This window comes from Streptopelia decaocto (genome assembly GCF_964273445.1).
Source record: "Streptopelia decaocto genome assembly, chromosome: 14".
Taxonomy (NCBI): Eukaryota; Metazoa; Chordata; class Aves; order Columbiformes; family Columbidae; genus Streptopelia; species Streptopelia decaocto.
The window spans coordinates 15,158,702-15,178,623 of record NC_138669.1 but is presented as its reverse complement, the minus strand read 5'-3'; the positions used below and the strand labels follow the sequence as shown (position 1 = coordinate 15,178,623).

At 45.9% G+C, this 19,922-nt stretch overlaps 1 protein-coding gene across 3 annotated transcripts; it reads right to left on the bottom strand.

Annotated features, from left to right (window-relative positions):
• Positions 1 to 4,679: 4,679 nt before the first annotated feature.
• SRSF6 (serine and arginine rich splicing factor 6) lies at positions 4,680 to 10,146 on the bottom strand. Of its 3 annotated transcripts, none has more exons than XM_082065365.1 (7): positions 10,001 to 10,129; positions 9,804 to 9,954; positions 9,368 to 9,516; positions 7,876 to 8,003; positions 7,435 to 7,643; positions 7,008 to 7,097; positions 4,680 to 6,892 (listed from the first exon to the last, which is right to left on the bottom strand). In XM_082065365.1, the coding sequence occupies exons 2-7, from the start codon at positions 9,908 to 9,910 to the stop codon at positions 6,529 to 6,531; spliced, it is 1,047 nt and encodes a 348-aa protein (XP_081921491.1). In that variant the 5' UTR covers positions 9,911 to 9,954; positions 10,001 to 10,129; the 3' UTR covers positions 4,680 to 6,528. The 3 variants fall into 3 exon arrangements, with proteins under 3 accessions (XP_081921491.1, XP_081921492.1, XP_081921490.1); XM_082065366.1 differs by having other exon boundaries at positions 9,987 to 10,120; XM_082065364.1 differs by having other exon boundaries at positions 9,804 to 10,146.
• Positions 10,147 to 19,922: the final 9,776 nt, after the last annotated feature.

Here is a 19,922-nt window from a genome sequence, read left to right as displayed (position 1 = left end):
ATCTGACCCAGAGCCTGATAGAGACCTTAAAAAACATGAATCAACAGGAGTAAGTCTGAAGTAAGAACTGGCATCCATAGCTTTTATTCCCACTGGGCAAGTCACTGTAATTCTGTGTCTTAGTTTCACGCTCTCCAGGGGGCTTTTGTGTGTGGAGTACTACAAATCAATTCTGCTCTGGGTTGTCAAACGTACATAGATGGCACCTAAGGTATAGGAAATGGTGGATTATGCTTTCAGCTCACAGAAAACCTTTTTTTTATTGTCAGCAAACAGACCCAGATGAGGCGAGCGGAGAGGCTCTTCCAAAACGCTCTCTCCCGTCTCCCCAGTCACTGTCGGTGCTCGCTCCGTGCCCAGTGGCTCGTGCCAGACGGCTGAGAGAACAGGAGATGCCAACCAGGGCGGCTGTTGCACCCGCCACTGCCACCCAGGTTAATTGTACAGCATCACTGTCACACAACTGGGATCACAACAGACTATTTGTTGTGTTATTTTCCTGTCATGTCAGTGCTGACCAAGGACGTGGACAAGCAGAACAAGGAACACCAGTGCTGTGTAGGGGAAAGCTTTTAGCACTTTACCCATTTCTAGGAGCAACGCTGCTCTTTGGCTAGCAGACAGACTGCGTGCAACTGTACATTGTGACCACACCGAGCAGATGAGATGGGATCTGTTTAACACCTACGGGCTTAACAGCACTAACTTTTCATAATCACATTTACAGGATAACTCTGTTTCAGGAGCTGTGCACACCAGTAATAAAATTTGCCCAAGTAATTCCCCCACAACTCCAACCACACGCCAGCACTGGCTGCATCTTCCAACCCTCGCGTCACCTGCAGAGCTTTCCCTCCACTATTTTCAGTATTTTGGACTGAAATCACTGTACTCAGTTCTTGCCCAAAGGCAAAACATACGGGCAAATCTTAAGCTTTTGCATTTAAAATGAGTAAAATTTTTAAAATGAAGTATTTGACATATTCTAAATTAGATCACAGCCACTTTCTGTGAACAAGAGCAAGAGGATGTAGCTTGAGTGAGAGAAATCATCCAGAATCACCTCCAGAATTTGAGTATTAGCACGAACAGTTGTGAAGTACATCCTGAAACATACATTAGCTGCAGATATCTTCCTATTGACACTGCTGTTTCAGTGGTATGTATCACACCAACTGCTGTGACCCATTCCTTCCTATATAGCAGTGCACCTTTGTTCATCCAACCACCTTAGCTATGTACAGATGTAGCTAAAAGTTTACAAACCACTTCAGAGCAGTTTGTTTATTTCAATTTTTTATTGGATTATGAAAAAAATGGAACTTCCCCTCCAATATCTACATAAGCATTTTGCAAAAATAATAATGCATGAGGCAGCTTTCAGAGTTAAGAGCCCACATTCTGCTATTTGATTCTTTCCACCTCACCACAAAACAAAACACGGGGGAAAAGGGCTGATCGCAGTACTAACAGATACCATTATCATCCCAAGAAGAGATAGTTTAAATTCTTGAATCATTAACAGCTGCCTCTATGCAAAACAATATTCATATTAGTTTTGCTCCTCACTTTTAAAGTAATGCATCCCTATTCACTTTAGATAGACATGACAAAGTGCACAAGAAATGCAGCAAAGATGTGCTAATTATGTCACAGGAACTTGACCTTCTGATCAACAACTAACATTTGAACTATGCATCTTTCAAATTATCACAGCATTGTGCATCATCTGAACATCAGATCAGCTAAACTGTTGGGATTTCCAGGCTTCTGAGCCAAATTCCTACTTTTCCAGATTTTGCTCTTTAGGTAATTGCTACATGGATGTTACAATGACAATCAGAACTAGATTTAAGTAGGAATTGGTAAATGTTAAAGTTATTCCATGTGTGAATAATAAATCCAGCAATCATGTTTTAAATGCCCCTCCACATAGCTCATGCAAAGACGGTTACAACCTTATTTGGGACAGAGTAATCTCGCAATTGGAAATGGACCCTAAACCCACAAAATTTAGAGGTAGAAATGCTATAGCAGGCAAGAGGAGCGTCACCTATTCTAGACACTCACTGTTTGACTTTAACCGCAGTTAAGGCGAGATACTTATTTTAGTGTATGTCAGACAGAAAAGTTGTGCTCTTCCTTACAGCAAGTCAACCTACTGTACCTGTTTTTTCTTAGTGGTGTAATGTAAACGGCTATTTCAAAGGGTATGTTTTGTGACAGCACAGTTTAAATCCTCTTGTTCTTAGCCCATCTGCTTTTTCTTCAGCAATGATTTCTGAACGCTTGGCAAAAGACAGGCCGGTGTATCTGCCTATTAAAGCATGTTGCATTCTTTTCCATGCTGGCACAAGGACTTGCTGAAGCAGAACCACTTGCATTGGACTCCAACAGTAGTGTTATAAGTTGCTGAAAATCCCATGTTGTGGATGTAAATTCCTTTCTGGGCCTCAGCATGGCAGAGGAAGTCAGCATCTTTATTCCTCTGCCCCCTTCACAGGCTTTGGGAACAATCAAATTACCTTCCTTGCCAACTAGATGCTCAGCACCGTCCTCAAAGCCTACAGCACAACCTCATTTCGTGCTTCAGGACTGGAGTCCATCACCTACCTAGATCAGGAATGATCACATTTTGCAGCTTGCTTCCTCATCAGATCAGATGCATCAGGGACCAGTTCTTCAGTAAAGCACTGGGCCAGAAGCCAAGGCACGGAAGAAAACACCTTTTAAGCTGTGAAAAGACTTCTATAATCTCCTGACACTGGCAGTGAAGGAGATTAAGTTCAAAGCACACCAACGATGGGTCACCCAGAAACTTCGAGTAAGAATGAATTTTGTTTAGTACCAGATGTCCCCATTTGTGCATGCTAGCCGATATCACTGCTGTCAAAAGGAAATGGTGCAAATAAGATTTCATTTCAGGTCCAAAGCTTCAGCGGGAAGAGTGCACCGAGTCACCCCTACACAGCAGAAACTTTCCTACTACCTGCCAGGGATTATGTGAGACACACGAAGGGGAGTGTTTTCACCATCCAACTTTGAAGCAGGTATTTTGCATTACATTAATCACTGATTTAAGGACAGAACTTGCAAGGAGGGAGCAACTTTTTTAAAATACAGGACAAGTCTAGGAACACGCTCCAAATAAAATCCCATTTTATTTTTAACTGTCGAGCAGGGGTGTCCAACTCATTTTCACCGTGTGCCATGTCAGCCTCGCAGTTGCCTTCAAAGGGCCAAATATAATTTTAGGATTGTAAAAATGTAACTACTCCTGCATTTATAGTCCTAAAATTACATTTGGCCCTCAATGGCAACCACAAGTGAAACCCCAGCGAATATGAGTTTAACACCTCTGCTGTAGAGCATTGATTTCCTATAAGACACATTTTAAGTCAAATCTGAAGTCCACGTTTGATGAGAAGTCATGCTTCTCTTTCGTCTTTTTAAGAACAACCTTCTGTTGGTCATACCAAATGCAGAATAAGAGCCAGGATGTCTAATATTACTAATGCACATCCCTTAAACGATGGCTCCACAGGTTAAAAACTAAGAGCAGCACCTGATGGTTTTGCCATCAATTCCTGCTGCTCCTGCAGGCCAACGCAAAGCACGTGCTACAGATGCAGAATGCACACAAGTCTTCTACCACGTCTTAATGTCTTAAGACATTTATCCAAACCACGCTTTTGTAACACCTACAAGAGATCTCAGAAATAATCATGCTCGTGATCACATATCCACATCACATTGACTCTTCCGCTTCTACAAAAGATGGTGCTGACAGACCCAGAGGGACCGGTCTTTGTGTTTTGTTGGTGGGTTGTTTATAAAGAGTTACCGCGAGCCTTACACTTAACTGCACTGCCTCAGTACCCACCACTCCTGAAATCGTACTGGCTTTTCAGAGGAAACAAATCCAGAAGGATGCAAGTCATGCCAAGGAATTCCTGGTTCATCTGCACAGTAAAGGGCCATTTCTCTTCTCCATAGGAGCCACTGGAGACACTGCATGCAGTTCCAGTAACAGAAAAATAAATCTTTGATATTTAAAGGAGTTACAGGCAAGTTGGTCATATCCAATTGGTAAATTAAGGTTCTTCAAACATAACCATTGTCATAACAACCTAATTTCAGAAAGCTAAGAATACAGCTGGTAAAACCTTCATTACGCATTGCTGCTTAAGACAGGGGTGCTAATGGCTACTGTAAGGACGTTCTCATGCTGGCACTGGAAATCTGTTTTAGAAACAAGCTTTTACTAATATTTACAAGCATGTGTAAAAAAGGAATTAGCATCTTACCACAAAGACACACAGAGATATTGAAAATATGCACAGACACCTTTTTACCTACTAAGCTACAAGCTCAGTTCTCATTTTTGAGGACTGTGACACATACGTATTTTACTGAAGAGCCCCTGAGGCCAACGAAGAGGAACAGTTCTCCATGAAATCTGACCTACTCCATGATCAGAATCAATACGGTCAAGAGGGCATCATGTTTTTGTGTCAACAAGTTTAAGGCAGGTAAATATTTCCACAAGTGTGCCTTATGGCTGTAAACTTGCATTAAAACTCTTCTCACAGTCTGACTTGTGTAGAAAGCCCCCAGTGCTCCTCCACATTTGAAATCCGATGTAGAGGTCTTACCTGCAGTGATCAGACTACAGCATATACTTTTTCCAGGCATTATTCTTTAATACACCTTAACTAAAACAGCTTCAATTTGAAACAAAACAAAAAACCCCCACAACCTTATAATAAATTCATACAGGAGTCACCTCATTCCACATGCAGAGAATAAAATGAGTACTAAATGCGCTCTGAAGAAGTGTGGATTTAGTCATGCCAGAAATATCTGTAAAACTCCATGGTTATATGAACAATCATGGGGAAGTTTGGCTTGGCAGTTTAAATGCAACTGCTTTTCCACGCCTGGAATAGAAACAGCCCAGAGAAGAGTACAGTCAAACAGCAACTGTAACCAGATCTTACGGCAAGCCAAGCCATCTAAGCCCTTCCATTCCAGTTCCATTAGGGATGTGAGCTTATCAGGCAAAACCAACTTGACTCAGCCTGGGCTCCCTTCTTGTACTAGCACAGCTACTGACACAACAGGGAAAAGCTCAAGCTTTCTAGATGTGATCAGGAAATGCTAAGTGAGTATTAATTTTCAAGAGAACTGTTTACACAACGTATTGTGACACAGCGTGCTTGGGCGGTTGTCTCAAGCACAAAAGCAAGTGCATTTCAAGAGCGCCCAAGTCTCTTACTAAAACAAAGCAGCTACTCCAGCAAAAGAGATAAATAGGATGAATTGTGATTTCCACACCATGGAAGGGCAGATAAGGAATCCCATTACACTGCAATAAACACAAAGAGTTTGAGTCACCAATTTAATTTTATACAAGTCAAACTACATGTTGTATAAAGAGTACAAGGCAGCTCTAACGTTTGCTATTGCGTGTTACAAAAGTCAATTTAGCTATAAAGGGGAATTTTTGGGATGAATCCTATTCCACAATTTAAGTGAATTGGCAACTGTGGTTTAGCAAAGACTTTGTTAAGACTAGAACTCTAGCTCAAAGAGATTACATTTCCAATGAAGTTCAGACTCACACACAATAGGAATATAGTTCTAGTCTGAAGCAAAATGTTAACATAAATGAGGGAAGACATTTTTATTTACCTAGTTTTCATATCCAATAGGTATTCAGAGGCTGACAAACCATACAACATACTAGTGACTTGGACCACATCCAAGAGACATGTTAGTGTGTGACAACTGAGTGACACTCCATATTCAGGCAAAATAAAAAAAAAAGTCTGAAAGCTTTCTTTCAAGGTTGAAACATAGGATTTTTCAGCAATACTGTACGATACAGTTTCCAGACTACCTTTATTACCTTTAATACAGTCACAGTATGGGGGGGGGGGAATGTTCTTTTGGCAAGTTAAGATACAAATGCTCCAACTTGAGTTTATTGCTGGTCTAAGATCTTCCTAGTATTGTTACCAGTCTATACAGTTTGCAGACTGCTTCCACAAATTAAGATAAACCAGAGAATTATGTGACCTGCTCAGCAAGGCAATCCTGCCTTTGGTAGCAAGCTGTAACCTATTAAGCTAATGATACCCATAGTTCTAAAACCATGAAAATATAGGAAAAAATGATACTTCCAAAAAAGCCCAGATTTAAGCCTGTTTATATTGTTTATTTTTAATATAAAAACCACTGTGCACTTAAGAGGAGTTCAAGTTACTCCTGCAAAAATGCTACAAAATGAAACTTTTAGCTGAATTTCTACAAAAGGGGGACTTTTCCTGCTTTGTACCACCATCTGATCTCATATTTTCAAATTTGGGATACAAATTAAGCCTCTATGCTTCATTTCTTAGTTCTTAGGCCATTCACTCCTGCAAGAGAAAAAACCAACTTCTGAAGTACTAACATAACACTAATGGCCTGACAAGTAGGAAAATGTTCTGTAATAGTGTGCAATGTAAGAGGAGAGTTCTAGTCTTAATCTCTTGAACTAGATCTTGATCGTGAGCGAGATTTTGAACGAGACCTGGAGCGGGACCTTGATGCAGCTCTCTTGGGTGGTGACTCTGAACGAGCCTTGGCAGACGGCTGCTGCTGCGGAGAATTGGAACGAGACCTACTCCTTGACCTGGACTTAGACTTAGCATCTCCTTTACCATTTTCTTTTGGAGATCGAGACCTGGACCTGGACCTGGACCGAGACTTCTCAGACTTCTCCTTGGATCTGCTGTGAGAGCGTGAACCCCTGTCAGACTTGGGTTTTGATTTGCTCTTTGATCTAGACTTCCTGCTTTTAGATCTGGAGCGTGAGCGGTCTTTGCTTCGCGACCTGGATTTAGATCTTTTAAAAAGAGACACAGTTTATTCTGCATGATCTGAAGTGCACTTACAGCAGTTATAAACTGCTACCAATAAGTAGCAGTTCCTGTACTAACAGAAAACAATGTATTACTTACCGCGAACGGCTTTTGGAAACACTACGGGACCTGCTGCGGCTGCTCCTGCTTCTACGACTTCTGCTTCTAGACCGTCTCCTAGATCGTGACCTAGAAACATTTAAAATGTAATTTGTCCCTTATTTTTTGTCTGGTGTGCCCTGCTACGCTATCTATTAGAGAAAAGCTAAAAAGAACTTCTCAAAAACAAGTATGGCCACATAAGATGAAGTATTAATCAACCAAGATTTGATATACTGTCAATGAATTATACCTGAGGTTTCGCATGTAAAAAACTCTTAAACCAGACTTAGCTGTATTACATAATTCCTTCTATATTCTCAGGCATCATCCTATTCCTAAAATATCAACTAAAGTTAACTACTGCAGATACCATTTTATCACGTAATTAGTTTTGATGCAGCGACTGACGTGTCCCCGCAGTTACCTTGACCTGCTCCCAGAGTAAGATCGCCTGTGGCTTGACCGCGGCTTGTCTTCAACCAGCCTGATCTTCCTGCCGTTGATCTCTGTGCCATCCAGTTTGTCCAGAGCACGCTTCATGTCCGAGTAAGATCGGAACTCAATCACTCCTTCATTTGTACGTTCTTTGTGAGCATCTGCATAGGTTACCTCCCCAGCTTGCCTCATGAAATCCTTTAGGGAGCAGATGCAAAATTACATAACCATTCCACATGCTTATGCTCTACAAGTACTTCAGCTTAAGACAAGTCTGAGCAGATGCAAGAAGCATTAACTGTGTGTAAACAATTCATGCACAAATACTTCTTCATTACTTCTACCTAAATCAAAATGAACATTGATATTAAAGGCAGTTATTGCTTCCTGCTAGTCACAACAAGCTCTATGATAGAACATGAATACATACTTTCAAATCCTGCCAACTACAGCGACTGGAAAGGTTTTCAACAATCAGTCTGAACTCTGTACGAACAGGTGGTCCGTATTTATCTCTTCCAGATTGCCTCCGACTGCTATATCCGCCACCACCCCCACCTTTATTGTACAAAGAAATAAAGTTAGATTGTCTCCTAGCATGAAGAAAACTAAATGTTCTGAAAAAGTTAGTTAAACAGTTATATTTACTGGAGTAGGACTTTATTGTTCTAAGCCTCCAATAAACTTTGCAATTTTGCCATAATCTATTATTAATGGCAAATCAAACAGACTAAAATCCTACAAGTTTGTCCTCCTAAGATCTGTTAGAGAGTGACTGCTCCTTATTAGATTCACCTTGCTAAGTTTTATTTTACAGAACATTGTAAAATATAAAACTTAACTGATTACATGCATTTCTACATTTTTACAAAAACGTTTACTAGTTACACTAAGTACTTACATCACAGCATGAGGTTTTTGGTGGTGGTTTGGCCACAAAACACGCAAGGTAACAGTCACCTAGTTCAGTTTAACCAGTTTTGTCTAACCCTTGGGATCCTCACCATCACCCTGCGTCTAATGGCAAAAGGCTGCTGTCGTCATGGCTTCCGGTAAGGTCAGCCAAAGGGTCATAGGGCAAGGGTCACACAATGTATGGAAAAGCCATGGCCAATCAGGAAAGGCAGTCATCTTAGCCTCAGTGGACACAGCCTCAGCCCCACTGGTCACTTTTAAATTGAAACATCAAGGACTTGTTAAAAAGTTTGAATTGAACATGCAACAATTTTAAACAACATACATTTGATTCTTTTTTAAAAAGACCGATACCACCCCCCACCCCCAAATACCAAGCTTCTAGAGATTACAGAAAGATGAACCTTAGTACTTTTAATTATAGTACTAGGCCAGTTAAAGTCTGTACATGTCAGCTCAATAAGCTATATAAGTTAGCTGAATACAAATATTTACAAAATCCCCCACTTAGTACAACAGATTTCTGCTTGAAAACCTCCCCCCCTTCTATATTGTCAACTGCAACATTCACATTAAAGTTCACAGCTGAATGCTTCTGTCCCAATTATGCAATGGTATTTATCCATTAACATCAGTGATACAACATCACTGTTTCATCTAAATGCTCCCAAGAACGTCAAAGCCCTTAAGTTACCAGAGCACGTCGTTTCTAATTAACAAGAAACCCTTTCTAGAAGGCCACAATTTTGTAGCCAGAATTGCTTCACGTATTTACCCTCCTAAATTTCTTAGGGATACCTGGCACCAGGCCAAACGCCCGGAGCGCTGGGTCGGCAGATCGCTCGCTCCCAGCCGTGCACCAGGTATCCCCGCTACCGTGCAGACAGCCCCCATCCCCGAACCCCCCGGCTCTGCCCCGCAGCACGGCCGAGCCGCCCCCGCCGCCAGCCCCGCGCCCGCAGCGGCCCCGGAACCGCAACCGCGCCGCCGGCCGGGCCCGCACTCACTGCGGCTGCTGTAGCTGTACCCGTCCCTGTCGCGGCGGGGCCCGCGGGCGTGCTCCACGATCACGCGCTCCCCGCACAGATCTTTGCCGTTCAGCTCGTAAACGGCATCGTCGGCGTCTCGGGAGTCCTCGAACTCCACGAAGCCGTAACTGGGGGAAGAAGAGCGGCCGCGTCAGGCGCCGGCCCGGCCCACCGGCGGCTTCCGGGGCAGCGCGGCCGCGCGAGCCGAGCGGGACAATGGGAGCGGCCCCGCCGCAGCGCCCCCGCGGCCGCCGCCATCTTGAGCTGCGCGCCACGCGGCAGCGCGGCCGGGAGCCGCCGCCAACATGGGGGAGACGCAGCGAGGGGCGGCCCGGGCAGCGCTGCGGGCGGCGCGGGCGGGCTGGGGGGGCGGCCGCCGGGCGGCGCCGGCCCTTGGGCCGCGGTCGGCGCTCACCCGTTTTTGAGGTCGACCTCGAGCAGGCGGCCATAGCCGCTGAAGAAGCGCTGGATATCCTTCTCCCGGACGTGATAGCTCAGGCGGCCGATATAGACGCGCGGCATGTCCGCGGCGGAGGGGGCGGGAAGAGGAAGAGAGAGGGAGGGAGGGAGGGAGAGAGAGAGAGAGAGAGAGAGAGAGAGAGAGAGAGAGAGAGAGAGAAAGAGGGAGAAAGAGAAAGAAAGAGAGAGAGAGAAATAGAGAGGCAGCGAGAGGAGCGCGGAGAGCGACGCTACCAGACCCGCAGCCCGCCCCGCCGCGGCCTGCTCCGCAGCACAATGGCGCCCGCTGCCCGCCGCCGCTTTTATAGCGGGGGGCGGAGCCCGCTGCGGACGTTTCGGCGCAGGCGTCATCACGCTCCCGAGAGCAGGGCGGGGCGGGAGGGAGGCGGGCAGGGTGGTCACGCGCGGGCGTCGTGCACGCGCTGAGCCCCAGCGCGCTCCGCGAAGGCGTGCTGCTCTGCGCACGCGCAGCGGCGCCTCCTGTGGGCGCGGCCGAGCGGGCCCGGGCCTGGGCTTCCGGCGGCCCCGCGGGGTGCCGCGGCCCCTCCGTCGCTGCTGAGGCGGCCGCAGGGCGGGTGGCGGCCGGTCTGGCTTTGTCGGTCAGCTCCGACCGGGTCGCTTCACCCATATCTGCGTGACGGCTCTGTGGGCCCGGGCTCTGACGGGACGGCGCGCGGCCTGGCCGGGGGCACCGCGTGTGTCGTGACGGGGCCGGTCACGGCGCAGCCCCGGGGCCGGCAGGCCGGGCAGCCCAGAGCGCTCTGGCTATGGGGTTGCTGTTCAGACATCATGGTAATAGAGCAGTCCCTAATACCAGCCCGAAGTTACCAAGTTCTATGTCCTGGTTTCCCTTTCATATACGTTCTGAATTAGAAAAATCCTCCTGATATATAATAAAACCACTGTTTCTGCCTGCTTGGCTTTACATTCTAAGACTATTTCGTAGTTTATACTACTGTTTCCATATTTGATAGAAACTATACATGTATATGATATTCAAATACATATGTTAATGTACACAATACAAATACTTTAAGGTGAAAAGGCCCTGTTTACTCCTCCTGGATTTTTCGCAGCTGCATGAAAAGCAGTTCCCGTTGACCTAATGCTTCACCACCATGAGCGTCGATGGCAAAGACATCTCAATCGGCCTCAGTTCTCAGGACGTTAACCTGAGCTAATCTGTAACAAAGCAACTGCTGAGTTTCAGTTAAAGAGGCGGGGGAAATGCCTTAAGTCTCATTTTTTTCTCATTTAATTAAAGCTTTATTCATATAATACAACAGACAATGAATGACCTCTTCCGTTACAGTGGGCAGTACTTGGAAGATTTCATGAGTTCATTGCGTGTTTTCTGTCTGCTTTAGAAAGACTTAAGCAGGTAAGTCACTAACTTAAAGGCCTGCTGTATTTTTTTCATACAATATCACTGGGACACTTGATTTGAAGGTAAATTTAGCCATTAGCCAGGCTGTAGTGTTCATCAGCTCTGTGTGGAGAGTTCAAAAAGCTTTTATTCAGTCCTGAATAGCCCAGCACAGGGGGGAACAGCACAAGATACGCTGTACCTTGCCCCGACCTTACTGAAATAAAAACTCTTCTGGAAGAGCTGGGATGTATCTCACACTCATGGTCTTTAACTTGGCACTGTTCCATTTAGAGAACAAACTCTGAACCACCAAGTAATTTCTCAGAAACAGGTAACTGAGAAAAGTATTATAGCTATTTATTGCTAGAATGTAACAGTGTCTCTCAGCCTCTCACATGGACAGCAGCCTTGAGAACTAAAGGGTGGCTTCTCCTGCCAAAAGCTTGTAAAAAAATCCACTGGTCCTAGTTGTTTGTGTCTTCTTCGACATAACTGCAGGCTATAGTGTCTGATCATGAAGGTCCTCTCCCCACTGCAGCTGTATGCTGTCATCTTCCACTCCTGTTCTCATAAGAAGATTATGATTCATGGGCCCAAATTTTAAAAACCTTGGATATGAGCATTCATCTCAAATTGTCTGTGCTGGCACTTAAGGAGTAGGAGAGCTGTATGCTAAGACTCACTGGAAACAGCCCAAGGAGTTCTTGCTAAAACATCCTGTGCTCGGTTGAAGATAGTGTGTAAGCCTGTACTGAAGTTCAAGGATAAGAAAGCAAGCTAAGCCACTTCCCTGCAAGTGGATGCTCTTCAGGATCATAGCCTTAAATAACCACCTTTCCTGAAAGATCTACACTTCTTTGTTTTCCTCACAGCCCATAAAAGCCGCTTGCTTGTAGGTGATAACAGTAATTTCAATATCTCTGCCTCTTAGTGTAAGGAATTTCTTTTCCCTTTGGTCATGGAGGCACCCCAGAAATCAATTTAGGCAGGCAATAAGCTCCACAAAGACATTATTCTAACCATAACTGTTTAGTGGAGAAACAACTAGAAATGGGGTTTATCCAAAATTATTGAGCACTTCAGCAACATTTAATAAACTGCAGGTTCAATGTACCAGTTGGGGATATTATCACCATAAGACCACAAAAGACTGATGACCCATAGCGTGCATGCACTCACTCTCAAAAAGAGGCCCCTTTCACTCAAAGGTACCCAGAAGAAATAATTGCTTGCCAGGGGGAGAGGGGGGTCAAGGGCTCTCTCAAGGATATATCCAGAAGAAAATCACTCACCAAGGAGCAGGTGAGGGCTCAGTCCCGGGAATTCTCCTTAGACAGTATCCCTGATCTCAGGGCAGGGCTCTGATCACAGTCCCGTTGCTCCGAGAACACACTCCAAGTGGGTCTTCAGTGGGGGTCGTATTTTTTATAGCCTTTTTTTTATAGCCTGTTCAGATCTTGGCTGTGGTCATTACAAGCTGGTCCAGAAGCTTCTCTGGGCCTGGGTACCTCCTTGGCTTAGGACCCTGTCTGTTGACCTGGGGTCCTGCCCTGCCTGCTCCCCAAGCCAGGCGGAGCTGAATGCGAGGAGTCACCGTGTCCAGGGGTGGGGGTACGTGACTGCTGGCTAAGGTGCATAGGACATGTACAGCGGGGCACAAAAGGTGCTAAAGAGCCATCAACTGCCATCTTGAAAGCTCCAGATCTCATTGGAGATTGTACAACTGCCACACAATCCACCCTGTGATGACAGTCATGATGCGCCTGGTTACTTTGCAGCGGTGGTGTGGTCACCTCCAAAGTTAAAAGGGGGCACAGTGTTGGTGAGTTTTAATGCTCTGTATGAATCATCATACCTTAAGTGCCTTTTAGCTGGTATGAATTGTCATTATTAATCAACATGCCAATAATGAATCAACAGTAGAAATGATGCAATTTACAACAATTACAGTTGTAGTTATTAGCAAAGATTGGAGGGGGCTGGCTAGTGTGCTGGGTTGGCTGAGATATGGTTAATTTCTACACAGCCGGGACAGCTGGCCCAAAACCAGCCAGAGGGTGATTGGTACCACATAAGGTCATGCCCAGTTACAAAGGGGGCTGGCCATGAGGGCAGGCTCGCTCTCTCTTGCTCTCTCACTCTTGCTACCAGGATCAGGGCACTGGGGATGCTTTCGGTTTTCTCTGGACCACGTGGTTTGGTGGGTGGGGCAGTTTCTGCGTGGGCTGTGACCAGGAGCCCACTTGCTGCTTCGGAGGGGGGTGAGCTGCTGAGGTGGGGCTGCCGTGTGGTGGTTGTGCTGTGTGTTCACTGCTGTGTAGGTTCAAGAAGGACAGGGAACTGCTGGAGAGGGTCCAGCGTAGGGCAACAAAGATGATTAAGGGAGTGGAGCACCTCCCTTATGAAGAAAGGCTGAGGGAGCTGGGGCTCTTTAGTTTGGAGAAGAGGAGACTGAGGGGTGACCTTATTAATGTTTATAAATATATAAAGGATGAGTGCCACGAGGATGGAGCCAGGCTCTTCTCGGTGGCAAACAATGATAGGACAAGGGGTAATGGGATCAAGCTGGAACACAAGAGGTTCCACTTAAATTTGAGAAGAGACTTCTTCTCAGTGAGGGTGACAGACACTGGAACAGGCTGCCCAGGGGGGTTGTGGAGTCTCCTTCCCTGGAGACATTCAAAACCCGCCTGGACATGTTCCTGTGCGACCTCACCCAGGCGTTCCTGCTCCAGCAGGGGGATTGCACTGGATGATCTTTTGAGGTCCCTTCCAATCCCAAACATGCTGTGATACTGTGATACTGTGTGATAGGTTCTTTCATTATTGTTGTTGATACTGTTTCTTAATTTTTCTTCACTGTTCCATTAAAGAGTTCTTATCTCAATCCATGACTTTTGTTTTCTGATTCTCCTACCCATCCCAGTGGGGGTGGGTGAGTGGCACGTGGGTTTAGCTGCCGGCTGGCAGGGACTGGGGCTGAACTACAGCAGATGGCCTTCCTGGTAAGGTAAACCCAAATGCATTGAAAGTTTTTCCACCAGTTAGCCTCCGTGCAGCAACAATTGCCTCTGAGTCCTTTGTTATTTTCTTTGTCTCATTGATTTGTCCTTGTAGTGGCACCAAGATGTTCAGGGTATAGACGCAGCAGTTGTCTACTGAGAGATTCAGCTTCCTGCATACATATTTTTCCTTCAATAGTATCAAGGCCAATATGGCCTGGTTTTGGATAGTCCTTTTGTTCTCATGTAGCTGATGATTTAGGAAGCCCCTGCAATGTCATGCATAGGGTTCATTAGTGTTTCCAGTTGCAGGTTCACCCCTGGATGGCCTGTTGTTTTTGCCCTGGTGTGAACCTCATTCCAAAGGCTGACTCTAACCCCACCCCATCCCAGCTGCAGCCTTTTGCTTATCCGTACATCGCTTGGTCCATCAGTGGGAGCAGCAGAATTTTCCATCTTACTGTTGTCCTGCAAGAGAACACAAAGATGGGCCTCGATCCCTTGGAACCACGCTTTGGGTTAGAAGTCCGGAATTATCCACCAGGCACTAATGCAGTGGGTTTTCCCATTTTCATTGAGGGCCTCCCAAGCATACAAGCTTCTAGGTGTTTCTGGGGTCGTGGGCACAATACCGGTGGAAGGTAGTTTCACCATGACAGGCTGTCCCACGTGTGTTTTTAGTGGAGGCTTGTCCTTTCCTATGTTTGCTATAGAGTCATTGTCTGTTGTGGCCTCTCGGGGCAAAATGCCCTGATTTTGGAGCTTCCATAACTCCCCCAGTGGTTATTGACAATGAGGAGTGCTTGTGTTAGCCATGTGTCTCAGTTGGGTCACGGGATGTCAGTATGGTTTTTAACCAGATCATGAGTCCACTGAGCGATCCCATTGGAGTAATATGATGTATGGAACACCCACTTAATACCTTCCTCTCAAGCTCAGTCTTGAACCACTGCAGCTGTAAAGTGTGCCTGTTATCTCTTTGAGTATTTTCAGGGCTGGATAAAACACTGAACTACTCACACAACACTCACACTATCTGGTTTCCTTCAATGAGGTGGATTAGATCCAGAACCCTTCCAACAGGGAAAAATAAATTCTTCATGAAAAAAGCACTGTCCACACATCCTCTGAGCGCTGAGACCTCAGCTGGTGTTTATATCACTGCCTTTTCTTGGCGAGAATATCCCCACACAATGCCCTAGACATGGATGAAGAACAGTCTTTTCAGCTAAGGGCCATATGGAGCATGAATGAGCACAGGCAGTCCGGGCACTTTCTGGCCTGTTTTTATGCAAGCAGAGAACTGAGCCCATCCTGCACAGCGGGGTGTCAAGCAGTGGCAAACAAAAGCAAATGAGTGAGTCGATTGTCCTGTAATGAGACAATCAGACAAACTCACTCCCAAAAACCAACATCAGGTTGGAAAAAATTGCCAAATGAGTAAGCAACAAAACAACACAGAAGAGAGAGGGGTCAGGAAAGGGACAAATGGCACTAGGAGTGAATTTGCTGGGTCAAGGGACTATCTAGGAGGTGAAAGGAGAGACAGTTGCCTGATGCTGTTTCTGCTTGGTCTGACTCATGACTAGCAAAACCACATCTGCTGATGAGGTGAGCAGAGACACCTGGGCCAGAGGCGCTGGGGACCCCTCCAGTTCTGGACCAGCAGAACAACTCTCCACCATGCATGGGCTGTGTGCATCCAGTGACTAAGTAGCCATGCGGGTGTCTCCACATGTGCAGCCCCTGTTTCTCCAAAGAAGTATCAGTGCCTGCATATCATTTGCTTTTTAGAAGTATACAGAGGGTGTTGACCCTCATGGGATGTGAAATTCCATGTTCCATGGGATTCTGATACACCAGCACTGGCTGGTGTGTCTTCAGGTTTCCAAGGGCCCCCATCATATGATGGCTTTTTCTGGGAAGACATCTCAAAGCTCTTGGCAGGTGGCAACAGAGATTTGCTAAGGCCACATGGGAAGTGAGGGGGGTTTCACATTAGGATCTTGCAGCCTTGTTCTGTTTTTCTGTTCCTATACCTGAGGAGGGATGAAGGGTCTTCAAGGTGCCTTCTAACTGGGTGCCATGCTCCGTGTCCCCTGCCAGTGCTCTCTCAAGCCATTTTCAAATCCTTGATACTCACACCCCTGCCTTTTATTCACTGTTTGTCCCCCATAATCAGTTACCTGTTTTTCACTTTGTTTTTTCTTCCTCTAGCCTTCTCTCACCTTGAGGGGCTTTATGGTGCCTGGTGCCTAGAAGAAGCACATGCAGTTGCAGGTTCAGCCTTTGAACCAATAGAATTTCCCACACAGAAGGATGTTTGTTCCTTACCCCTGGGGATCCAGGATAAATATTTCAAATGCATTTGGTTTATGGCCTGATCCACCAAATCTACTGGTGCTGTAGAACTGGAAATAGCAACTCTGTAGTTCAAACCTTCAGTGCTTTTTCATGGCCATTTAAGACAAAGAGAAAAATGGAGAAAGATAAGTCTTACAGTCTTTTCATACCATTTCCACAGTGGAAGGTGGGAGAAGCATCATAAGGAAAAATTGCAATTAATCTTTTTTCCTCCAAGGGCAAAAAGTCTCTGATCTCTTGGTACACAGGCTTGAAGTCTGTATTTAATCATAATCTGTGAGATAAGAAGCAGAACTCTGACACGTGGGTCTTTATTGTTAGTCCAATAAAAAGTATGACATAGTAATTCGTCTGTCTTGTTGAGGGCTAATACTTGGCTAGTGGTTATCAGAGGAACCCTTTGGTGTGAAATTCATGTTCTTCCTCCAGTCTTGCCAGCAGTGGGCATGGCCACATGCGAGTGTCTCATGAAAACAGTATAAAATATACATATCATGAATTTGTTATGGACCAGCTGTTTGTTGTAAGACTGGCGTCTCATGATGCTGCTGTCAAGTGTCTGTTTCTTTTACACTTCCCTCTCCCATTGCCTTGTCTTTTTTACATCTCTTTGACAGAACCTGGTTCTGAATCTGGGTGCTGCTCAAGAGGCAAAATGAACAGGCTGGCACACTGGCAGGTTTTCTCACATTTTCCCGTAGATCCTTTGTGAGAATCCCATAGGCACCGACTCTGAAGGGCAAGTCTGGATTCACATGCAAAACATGGGTAATTCAGTTCAGGCCTTTAGCAAGTGTGTCTGGGTACTTCGATTGTTGGGCATTTTGCTGCTGTGATCATACCCATCATCAGTGGGTATTTCACTGCAGATGTACCTGCATCTGCGTTTTGTTTGTAGGGATCAGAGGCTTAGGGACAGCAGAGGGCGTGAGGGGTCCCCATGGCTGTCTGGCAGGCCCTACCTGCGAGGGTCCCTTCTCACACATGGCTCCTCCTCCCCAAAATTCAGGGTCAAGGAGCATTGCAGGGGATAAAGTTCTCTTTCATAGGATGGGGGGAAGAAAGCAAACTGACAAAGAGGTGCTGTCTCAGAGACAGGCCACTGCAAAACAGCATGCTTTAAATGGATGATTTCTTATGGATTTTTAGTCCTCCAGCTGCACCAACCTGTGAAAATATGAGACCTCCAAATCTGTCATCTTCCAGTCACGGCACAAACTAAGAAACAACTCTAAGTAAGCCAAGGCATGGGAGACGTTAACATGTCCCAGGAACTGTTCTTCAAGCAACTCATTCATCTGCTGTTCCTTAGCAGCTCCTTTGGAGCCACTACGCTATGTCAGCCCAGCCACTGACTCATGAACATCAGTCTGGGCTTCGGACCAAAGCAGTACCTCCTGACACATATGGAGAGAACTGCTGAACTGACCACAACTGTTTCTGTGCATTAGTGGCTGGGATGTGACATTTTTTTCTACTGTTTGTTCGTTTATGGTCTGTTTTTTTGTGATATGCAAATGAATGTCCTTATATGCCTTTTGAGTCCCCTCTGGGCATAGTCTTTGAAGCACCCACTTCAGCACCCAGTGAAGCACAGATGCACGTGGGCTTTAGTACACAAGGAGACTGAGGGCAAAGCTCATGGGGCTGCAGGTTCCTCAGCAGGAGCAGGAGGGGCAGGGCTGAGCTCTGCTCTGTGACAGTGACAGAACCCAGGGAACGGCAGCAGATGTGCCAGGGAGGGTCAGTTGGCCATGAGGAAAAGGTTCTTCACCCAGAGGTGCTGGACACTGAACAGGCTCCCCAGGGAGGTGTCACGGCCCAACATGACAGTGCTCAAGAAGAGACTGGACAACGTCCTCAGACACACGGGGTGAGCTGTGGGGTGTCCTGTGCAGGGACAGCAGTTGGACTTGATGAGCCTTGGGGGTCCCTTCCCACTCAGGACATTCTATGATTTAGTTACTTTCAGTCTCTTGCTCTCTCTTCTGCAAATGGGTTTCATTCCTCCATGGACTCTCCATCTGAACAGGGGCAGCCAGCATGGGTCTGAATTGGTGTTTATACAGTTAGGACTTACACATACAGGGAGGAATGGATATCCTTGGGCTGTGAAAGTCTTTGTTCTTTGCCCCAGTAGCACTGGCTGATGTTATGTGTATCTCCCACATGTTCACAGACTCCAGCAAAAACTCCCTCTCCACTCCAGGTGAAGGTCCTGCCTGCACCTGAGGAAGGTCACAGGAGGAATGCCATCCATTCTGTGCCCAGACAAAGTACAAATTACACTCTGAACCCAAATTTCATGTATTATTCAATTTGGGGATTGTATATAAAGGTCTGTGATTTCAGCTAATCCTATACATAATGATATAAAATCAGTTGCTCTATCTATATGAAGAACCTAGATATACCTGTCACACTGCTGGGTTCATAACAGGTTGTGCTGGTTTTGGCAGGGATAGAGTTAATTTTCTTCATAGAATCTAGGATTGTCACTGGAACAGTGTTGATAACAGAGGGACATTTTCGTTATTGCTGAGCAGTGCTTACACAGAGTCAAGGCCTTTTCTGCTCCTCACACCGCCACACCAGTGGGTAGGCTGGGGGTGCACAAGAAGCTGGGAGGGTACACAGCCAGGACAGCTGACCAAAGGGATATTCCATGCCATATAGTGTCATGCTCCGTATAAAAGCTGGGGGAAGAAGAAGGAATGGGGGGACTTTTGGAGTAATCGTTACACGTGGTGGAGCTCACCTTTCCTGGAGATGTCTCCACACCTGCCTGTCCACGGGAAGTAGCGAATTAATCCCTTGTTTTTTTTGCTTGCGTGCGTGGCTTTTGCTTTACCTCTTAAACTGTCTTTATCTCAACTCACCAGTTTTCTCACTCTTCTGACTCTCTCCCCCATCCCATTGGGGGAGGAAGTGAGCAAGTGGCTACGTGGGGCTTGGTAGCCAGCTGGGGTTAAACTGTAACAGTCTTTTTTAGTGTCCAATGTGAGGCTGAAAGGGTTCAAGATAATGACAGATTTTATTTGAGTGTGCTAGGTTGCATTTATTGTTGCTTTACTATTAGTTGATAAGCTCCTGTGCTAGCCACGGGGCTTGCTTCCCTCACTGTACATTAGAGTCTAGTGCTTGTTAGTAGCTGCTTTATGCTGTCACTGCTTGCTGTACTGCTTACCATCTCACTCTGCTGTGCCTGGGAACGTTCTGATAACAGCAATGACGCTGTGCCTGGTCTGGTAGATGGCCAAGGCATTGCTGCTGTTTCTGTGCTGCTGCACTGCACCGGCTGGAACTCCAGTGTGAACCTGAGTTGAAGGGGCTGTGACCT

What these genes read in the sequence shown, in the direction of transcription:
- SRSF6 (XM_082065364.1), bottom strand. Translation starts at nt 9,910, where the DNA reads ATGCCGCGCGTCTATATCGGCCGCCTGAGCTATCACGTCCGGGAGAAG. An exon ending in GAGGTCGACCTCAAAAACGG is followed by an intron (nt 9,517 to 9,803) that starts GTGAGCGCCGAC and finishes TTCTTCCCCCAG; the next exon opens with TTACGGCTTCGTGGAGTTCG. An exon ending in GTACAGCTACAGCAGCCGCA is followed by an intron (nt 8,004 to 9,367) that starts GTGAGTGCGGGC and finishes TGTACAATAAAG; the next exon opens with GTGGGGGTGGTGGCGGATAT.